We start from the raw sequence: 9533 nt of genomic DNA, 5'->3' as shown, positions 1-9533 counted from the left end.
TACTACTGCTAGTACTATTACTACTGCTACTATTACTACTACTATTACTAGCCTACTACTACTACTACTACTAGTATTATTACTACTACTACTGCTTCTACTGCTACTACAGAGTACATAATGTTTCATCACTGGTTCCTGCATGTAATGTTATCTAAGTGTCTGCTGCCACCTAGTGGTTGTTGCATCTGGAGTTAATTGCTAATCAATATGGAATCCTTATCAATATCAGTTTCTAACAGTATTTTCTGCCTCGTTCCACAACCTGCTGCTGCAGTCATGCTACAACACACTCTATATGATGCAGTGTGGTACACAGTGAAGTATGTATATGATGGGATGTAAAGTCCTGAGACTGACATGCTTGTGATAAAGGGCTATATATAAATAAACCTGACTTGTTGCCATGGAGACGCCATAAAACAATGTTCTGTTTATCATTCCAGCCATGTGTTGAATAAAATCTACTTTAAAAGCACTTACATCAGTAGACAGTTTTGCCTCCACCCATATTCACCGTCAGTCAGATATTCAACATCTTTGGGCTGTTCTATGCAAAGAATTATGGGAAATCCACATGAAGAAACTGGCTGCGGTCTGCACCTGAGAAATGAAATGAACCGTAAAACACACTCGCAAAGGAGATTCAGTCGAGGTCTTGCTCAAGGACACTTCAGCAGCGTGTGTGTGTGTGTGTGTGTGTGAATCTCTCCGCCTCAACATACACACAGCTGAACACACATTTTATATAATATAAACTCTATATTCTCAAGAGGAGCTCATCACAAAAACAACAGATAGAGGAACTAAAATGTGGAAACAGTCTGAGGAAGAACGAGTCGCGGCTGCAGACTTTTGTTATAAAGTGATTTAATTTCTCTTGTTGTGACACAAACAGTGTAAGGCTCAGAACTGTCCCATGCTTTAATCAAAATATACACGTTTCATCAGATATAAAACCAACACTAGCTCTCAGTAACTAACTGTGGTATAAAACACTTATGTACAGTTTATCCTTAACACCCCCCCCACACACACACACACACCAAAACCCCCCAGCTTCCACCTTGTTAGAAGAACAGTATGACAGATGGTCCACTTCCCTGTCTGGTCTGATATTTTACAGGTCTTGATGCTGCATTCACATCACCTGGGAAAACAGAACGCTCGGTGTTCGCACGCTCAAACCGGTTTCAATCGGTCAAGACTCAGACTGCAGCTTCCTGTAGATTTCTCCTGATCAGCTTTTTGAACTTGAAACCTCTGACTTCCTGTTTTACAGCAAACCAAACACTGTAACGTCGACCACAAACCAACAGGACCAAGACCAACAGCCCCAGGACGCTTTTTGTGGAAGCCGGGAATCGAACTCGGGTCTCCTCGAGTCTGCGATCTAACTCCCTGCTGCACTTTAACGTGACCAAAAGTGGTGAACACTGCTGATCTGCTGATCACACAATGAAAATCACTCGTTGTTTTATTTGAATCTATCAATTCCTACACTGGACTGCAGCTATTTCCTTGTTTGGTGACGTCAAGAGAAATCAGAGTTCCCAGGCGGAAGCTCCTATCTCCCAGCCTTCCCAGGGGACATGAATGCAACATTACTGTTCGACCGATACTCAGCAGCTCGTTCAGAGGAAACATCGAAGTTGGGGCGGCGAAGCCCGTTCATCACTGCAGTTTAAGTAAAGGTGGACTGTAACAGAGCTGGAATGTCGACATGATGAACATAAAGACACACAGACAAACCAAACCAGCATCTTCTGGCTTCAGTACGTTTGAACGCCTGCGGGCTTTTCCCAGCAAGCTTGGATTTCAGAATAAAAAGGGATTAATGCCTGATGTTTGTGTTGAAGGCACTCCACATATTTCTGCTTTTGCAATAGAGATTAAAGACACACCGCCGTGTCAAACCCTGGTGAACGGTGTGTTGAATCCAGTGAAGCGGTCAAGAAATTCAAAATATTCCCACAGGAAAACACCAGGAAATGCTAAACCAGAGTTTATCGTCTTTTAGTCCTTTAAACCAGAAACCTGAGGCAGGCGGATTTGTTTGCATCTAGAAGGCCTTTTTTGGTTTTAGCTGTAGTGGATCACAAACTTATAAATAGACCAATCAGAGAGGCACTGCAAGACACAAGACAAGCTAATCATGATTCACAAATCCAACAGAACACAACAGAAACGACGTTTCTCTGGAGAGGTTTTGCGATGCAGATCGCCGCAGGCGGAGCGGGAAGCGACCGCCGGGCCAGACTGCAAAAACTCAACGGAAAGTTCAGGAATGATTAAAATATTGCTACAATATTTGATTTGAATAAAAAGTGATTGCATACATGGAAATAAAGAAATCAAAAAGGAATGAAAAAAAATTGCATCTAGAAATACAAAAAGACTAAAGACCCAGCAAACCCGCTAAAAACAGAATCAGTTCACATATTCCACACTACAGTAACCAGCAGTACATGTACAAAACACTAAAATAAAGTACTTGAAAACACCAATAAAATACACATAAAATATGGATATATCTGTAATACATCTCATTACCAGTAAACCTTTATCAACTGTAAACCTGCTCTTTGCTAATTTACACAGAGGCATGATGGAGATTTGTTTTGTTGTTTTTTACATGTCAAACTCAAAGGTCATTCTGACTCCAGGAATAAGGCACAGGGATCATCTGAAGGCCTAACGAGGCCCGGCCTAACGAGGCCCGGCCTAACGAGGCCCGGCTTAACGAGGCCCGGCTAAGATCTGAGAGCCTGAGGGTCGATCCATCACTTCCTACCCAGGCTAACATGCTAATCAATTCACTCTCAGAACAGATATTTTACAGCATGACTCAACCTCCAAAGGGGGAAACAATCTAAAAATTTGTTTAAAAATACAATGAAACATTACGTCAGATTTTACTGGAGTCGTCAGAATGTGGGCGATTTCTGTAGATAGAAGTAAGTATGGAAGAGGAATAACAGGAGGGAACGATGGGGGAGATCAACTAGTCAGGAGAACTGACTGGAAGAGTCAGGAGGTTCAGATGGAGGACTTGGAGAAGGAGAAGTCAGAAGGAGAGGAGGAGTCAGGAGGTTCAGATGGAGGACTTGGAGAAGGAGACCCGGAGGTGGTGGTTCTCTCCCAGGTCGTGGTTGTGGAACTCGATGAGCGACTCGATGGCCTCCTCCACCGAGCCCATCTGGATCAGAGCCATCTTATGGTCCTTCCTGGAGGAGAAACCACAGGGAGGTTTAGACTACGCACAGACGATCCACAAGTCAACATGATTAAATAAAGTGGAGGGAGGAGCTTTAGGACAAGAGGAGGAGCGTTAGGACGAGGGGAGGAGCTTTAGGACAAGAGGAGGAGCTTCAGGACAAGAGGAGGAGCGTTAGGATGAGAGGAGGACAAGAGGAGGAGCGTTAGGATGAGGGGAGGAGCTTCAGGACGAGGGGAGGAGCTTTAGGAGAAGAAAAGGAGCTTCAGGACGAAGGGAGGAGCTTCAGGACTAGGGGAGGAACTTCAAGACTAGGGGAGGAGCTTTAAAGCAAGAGGAGCTTCAGGACTAGGGGAGGAACTTCAAGACTAGGGGAGGAGCTTTAAAGCAAGAGGAGCTTCAGGACTAGGGGAGGAACTTCAAGACTAGGGGAGGAGCTTTAGGAGAAAGGGAGGAGCTTTAGGACAAGGGGAGGGGCTTCGGGATGATGGGAGGAGCTTTAAGACAAGGGGAGGGGCTTCAGGGTGAGACAAGTCATGGATATACAACACTTAGTGACACTTATTTACTTAAGGCTGAGAAGTGGAGTTTAGCATAAGGTGCACAGCTTTGGTAGAGGACACAGGGCTTTGGATGTAAGAGGAGGGGCTTCAGGATAAGAGGCGAGAAACAGGAAGTGAATGACTTACTGGAAGAACTTGAAGGCCTTGACCATGGCTCCTGAGCTGGCAAACAGCATCTTCAGGTCGTCCTCAACCACAGACGGCCTGCAACAGACAGACAGACAGACAGAGCGTCAGCCTGGTCTGCTCTGATTTAGTCTGGAGACAAACAGCTGCCACAAATGCAACCTGTACTTTTGTTTCCATAGTGGACTAGGGTTACACATAGGTTACATACACACTATATGTTGCGTGTACCACTGGCTTGGGTTTCACATATGTAGCATGTTATACTGGTTTGGGTTTATGTATGGAGCATGTTGCACTCATTTGGGTTTCATGTATGTAGCATGTTATACTAGTTTGAGTTTCACCATTATGTTTGACCAATGGAAGAGAAGACGTTGGCTTTGGCCATGGAGACAGAGGAGCCAATCAGCTGCCTACGTTGCATCAAAACCTCCCTATGTTGTGATTGGCTGCTCCAGGTCATGTGATCTACTTTAGAAAGCGCCTAAAGAGAAGCCAGGCAGCATCTTTTCTCTCTCTCATCTTTAGTGTAAAAAAAAAAAAAAAAGGGGGGTGGCAGTTTGAAAAGAGGAGGATCCCGACTGGTGCTGAAAAGGAGAGGCAGCCGATTTAAACTTTCTACCAAGTTTCTTCCTCAAGGGGTTCACAGACCTCTTCATGTCAAGAACAAGGACTCCCAAAAATAGATCCACATTTGACTACAGACCCTAATTTCTACGATTTAGCTCCTAGGAACCCCATGTGAGAAGAGGTGTGTTGTTAGATGTGACTCGGTACAGAATTACAGAACTATACACAAGTCAAATCTCTGATCCAAATAGTCACCCTGAAACATGCTCTAATTGTACCTGAAACCTCCTGAAGGACCCCTAGAGAACCCTGAACCCTGAAGTTTGGGAACCGGTGATCTCGTGTTCCAGCGGTGAAACCACTTACGGGATGTTGGAGAGGTGCAGGGTGGCGGAGGGGGGGAAGATGTTGGAGTAGTTTTTGGAGCCGGGCTTCTTGAAGCGGTGCAGCGGGGAGGTGCTGTAGTCTTTGGTCAGGCCCTGGTCCTCATGGCCTTCGCGGGGAAGCTGGACGCTGGTGTGTTTGGACAGCGTGATGCGAAGAGGCTTCCCGTGGAGCCGCTGGCCGTTCAGGTGGCTCATGGCTGCGGACGAGACGGTGGAGAACGCTGCTTAGTTTCTGACAGGACAGCAGCTGATCTACTCACAACTGGGAAAATCTTAGAATGGACAATGAAACTTAATCGAGCGCTGTGGGGAACCTGGGTCATCGTAGAGAATAAAACACAGCAAGAAACAAGTGGATATAAAATAGGAAGGGAACCAATGGAGGAGGGATTTGAACTGTACTTAAAGGATAAGTCTGGTGTTTTTAATGCATTTCTTACCATCAACAAATCCTATGAAAATAACAAAATCACCAATGAATTTGTTTTGCCAACAAGTCTGGTCCATGTAGCGGTGCCCAGTGCAGCCTCATGTCCCAGCAGCCATAGAACTGCATTGTATTAAAAACTATTAAAACCCGTCACAGAGCCATGCTGCTGCTCTGCATCATATTTCATCATCACGATGCACCGGGCCGGACGGCTTTTTCCTCAAACGACTTAATAAGCCGACCGTAAACACGTTTTCCATCTCGGGAAAGTAGTTCCGTAGCACAGAAAATAGTCCCCGGCGTAATGAAGAATTTGTTCCCATTTGAATTTGATTTGGTAATAACTACAACAGTCTGACTTTTCACGGTAACAGTTAGAGATTTTTAAAATGTAAACTATGTCTTTGAGAGCTGTATTTAAAGGTTTTTAGCTTACAATTGGAGCCAATGACTTCCGGGTTGACGGTTAAAAACGAACGTGGGAAGTCGGAAAGTAACGGGAGCAAACACATTGTTGATTTTGTTTAAATGTATTTAAAAACGCCAGCGTTATCCTTTAAGATCTTTAAACAAGTCAGTTTGAAATGTTTTTAGACTTTTTAAAAAGAACCTGCACACACCTGTTGGCAGGAACACCATGGATGTAGAGAATTTAAATCTTAAAAACAATATACCTACATTTTGTCTAATAGAAGACAAAAGGGTGCTGGTGTTACCTAGCTGAGCCTGGGTGCTGTCGGACATCTGAACCAGAGCGTTCTCCTTCTTGTTGAACAGGATCTTCACCCTCATCACGTCGCCATAAACACCTTAACACACAGCCGGAAAAACCTGGTTAGATTCATACCACACAGGGAAATTTGATCCTGCATGATTACAGGAAGGCATACGAACATAAATGAACTATAAATAAATCAATATAATCATCTGGCATCCATTAAACCCTAGTGGAACCTGTGTATGAAATCCAGCTAACCAGGAGTCTGACTGCAGCCTGCCAAGCCACTGACCCTTGGTCTTATGGTCAATAGAAAACATGGAGAGGACTTTACTGAATATTTGGAAAATAGATCGACTTTAAAGAAAAGGGGGGATTTCTTTAATAGATTAATGGAGAAAGTCTGTCAAAGTGCCGAATGTAAAAACTGGGCGGTGAAGGGAGGAGCAGCAGTGAGGCGCTGCATCCAGGAAGGCGAGGAGCCGGGAACGCTAATGAATTTGTGAATTAAAATTTAGAAGGCAAGAATTCCTGAACGGTTATACACAGGAAATGCAAGTGAGGAAATTAAGGGTAAGGGTCAGAGGAAATTAAAATGGCAGATTCCACCGTGTAGGAGCTATGAATTATGGGAGTGTTGACTAAAAAACCAAGAGCAGCTGATTCAGCGCTGAGGACATGCAAACTGAAGGAAACCCAGCATGCAAACTCAAACTAGGATTCAGACTGTTCACTAAATGGATGGAAACACAATAAATGCAGCACTTCAAAGTTTTTCTGAAAGTCAAAACTAAACTGGAGTTAATTCCAGGTGTTAAAATGTGACGGTCAGACGGCCGGCTGAGTCTGTCTGGTTTAACAGTCAAACTAGTCGAGGTCCGCATTCAAGAAACAGCAGCATGCATCATGTCTAACATATGGTAAAGTACTCCTTCATAACCCAGATCCCTGTGGGATGTGCAGGTGATGCAATTAAGAAAAACCACCAACCCAATTTAGACTTCAGTAACCTGAACCTGGTTCCTCAGTCTCTCAGCAGACAGAAAACACTGATCTGAACTGCAGGAACTCACCTTCCACTCCACTTTTAGTCATCTAGTTCTGCACTTAATTTAGGTTTCACTTAGTTTAGATATTTTTGTCTGGCCACATCACTAATCTAAAAGCTAAAACTGTTGAGGATATGCTGCAAATATTGTGTTGAATAAAATCAAATCAGCACGCAAAATCTGACAAAACCAGCAGACACTCATTTTATAAAAACCAAACCAAATGAAAAAGAGGAAAAAAAAATAAAAAAATAAAACAAAAACAGAACAACCAAGTAGTACTGATAATTAAAAATAAGATGCTAGTGACAACATACCGAAGAGAATAAAGAGGCAGTGGGGCGTAACTCTCTTTATAAGACAGCAGAGAAGGCAGCGGAGGGACAGGACAGGTAAAGGTGGGAGGGCAGGACAGGTGGAGGGTCCGAGGCGTTTCCATGGCAACAAATTAAACAAAAAAATAAAAAAAGACAGGTGAGGGGTCAATCAGAAGGTTAATTACCTTTGGAGAGGTGGGGTCAGATAATGTCAAAAAGTAGATTACATATTCAGAGATGAATGGACATGACAGGTGTGTGTGTACAGGTGTGTGTGTGTGTGTGTTGCAGTGTGGAGGTGCGCAGGCAGGGGGCGCCAGTCAGTGGAGAGTCAATATAACAGGGTTTAATGTCAAGGTATTAAAAACAACAAAGGAGTGGGGGTGGGTGGGGGACAAAGAGGTAAAACATCAGTGAGATGGTCCACACCAGGAACAAAAAGGCATTTACAGTCGAGACATTTGACCTCAGAGGGAAGAAGAGACAGGAAGTGAAACTGGACTCAATAACAGCTTTGAATGCTAATAATAATAATAATAATAATAATAATAATAATAATACTGCAGGATGAGGGAGAACAACCGGAACATTACTGAAGAATTAATGAAGAAACAGTTTGTTGTCTGGAGATTCGTTCGGTGTCTGGACATGAATTTGCCTTCAAGAAATGAAATATAAAAGTTTATTTCTATCATCATTTCTATATCATTCTGGGGTTACATGAATATTTGTTCCATCTATTGTCAGGCTGCTGTGACCTCTGACCTTTGACCTACTCACTACTGGTGATGTATGACGTGAAGCGGATTCTGCTGTTCACTGGGAGTCAGTTAAAGGATTCTTCTGCTGTTGGTCAAAGTTCACCTCATTTTCCACACCGACCTCTCTCCCTCACCCAACTGGTAGATTCATGCCATTCAGTCCCATTCATGAAATTTAATACATCAAATCCAAACTTCAGAGATGTGTGGCAACGTAATTCACGAAGGAGATTTATGGGTCGAAGATGTAAGCATAAATTAGTTGTATGAAAGCAAACAATATACATTTTATTTGTGACTAAAAATAGTTCCTGACTGACCGAAGTTCCACTTTTTCAAATCAATGTGCCGGCGCTGACGTAGCTGATGTTACCACCTTCTGTCAAAACCTTCACCTGAGAAGCTGGGTTTGTTCAGACAGTAAGTCCCGCCTTACACTGCACTTCTCACCAATCACTAACGTCCTGCACGGTTACATCAAACCGTTCAGCTGTGAAAAAGTGTTCATCCGCCTGAAAATAGTCTGTGTGGAATAATAATACATCCCACAAATTAGTTGGAGCTCCTGACAACAAGCTAGTTTGGTCTCTGCTGTGATTTTCACAAGTTAGAATAATATTTTACTTGTCCTGCATTATGCATAATTAATTATCCTACCTCAAAAGGTAAAACAAAAGAATTTGCTGTTTTTTGTTGTTTTTATAAGGGAGAGATGCTAATCTGGAAAATGAGGCTAACTTTCACCAACACCGAAGGAATCCTTTAACGAGGGAAAGTCGTAGAATGATCATGTAAGAGACAAGAACTGGGACAAGTAATAAAACAGGAGCTGCTGAGAGTTAGAAGAGATTTTCTTCTCCAGAGAGACAGACGGTACCATACTAACCTCCGGGTTGAGGTTGCTGACCAGCAGGACACAGTGTCCGGCGGGGAGGGGGGGGAAGCCCAGCCTGGCGGCCCCGGGGAGCGACAGGGAGGCCAGGGCCCCTGGGAGCGCCGGGACCGTCAGCCCTGGACAGGGGGAGGACACTGGGAGAGGTGAGAGGGGTGAAACATGCAGGCCTGGCTAAAACTGACGGGATGAAAACTGCATTCAATGAATAGGGTTTCACCAAATAATCTCTACAGCACAGTGAACTATAGTTCATAAAGAACTGTTGTTATCCTCTGGCAGTTTAATGCTGCCTAGCTTATCAGAAAACCTCCATACCTGGTGAACAGGACACAAGGCCTTTCAGCATATATGCAAATCACCAAGCAGCGCTTACTTCAATAAAATGTCAACTGTCTGAATTGGTTCATACCGCTCACTATCTGCCCTGCACAGTGTATTTTGGTGGAATGCCAATATAAAAGATTAAACTTTATTGAAATAAAAAGCCCCTTGGTGGAT

General features: G+C 43.6%; 1 protein-coding gene across 5 annotated transcripts in view; it reads right to left on the bottom strand.

Annotated features, from left to right (window-relative positions):
• Nucleotides 1-1274: 1274 nt before the first annotated feature.
• The window catches only part of ptbp1b (polypyrimidine tract binding protein 1b), a 32218-nt gene continuing 23959 nt past the window's right edge, over nt 1275-9533 (bottom strand). For 4 of the 5 annotated variants that reach the window (XM_071894742.2, XM_071894739.2, XM_071894743.2 and 1 more), the window contains 6 exons: nt 9027-9169; nt 7380-7413; nt 6012-6104; nt 4846-5062; nt 3907-3984; nt 1275-3227 (listed from right to left, as the gene is read on the bottom strand). In XM_071894742.2, coding sequence (XP_071750843.1) covers nt 3095-3227; nt 3907-3984; nt 4846-5062; nt 6012-6104; nt 7380-7413; nt 9027-9169 — 698 coding nt within the window. In that variant the 3' untranslated portion in view covers nt 1275-3094. The remainder of the gene's footprint in view (nt 3228-3906; nt 3985-4845; nt 5063-6011; nt 6105-7379; nt 7414-9026; nt 9170-9533) is intronic. The other variant, XM_071894740.2, reaches the window with a different exon arrangement.

The sequence above is a fragment of the Centroberyx gerrardi genome, chromosome 9 (assembly GCF_048128805.1).
Source record: "Centroberyx gerrardi isolate f3 chromosome 9, fCenGer3.hap1.cur.20231027, whole genome shotgun sequence".
Taxonomy (NCBI): Eukaryota; Metazoa; Chordata; class Actinopteri; order Beryciformes; family Berycidae; genus Centroberyx; species Centroberyx gerrardi.
This window is presented reverse-complemented; position numbering and strand designations above follow the sequence as displayed.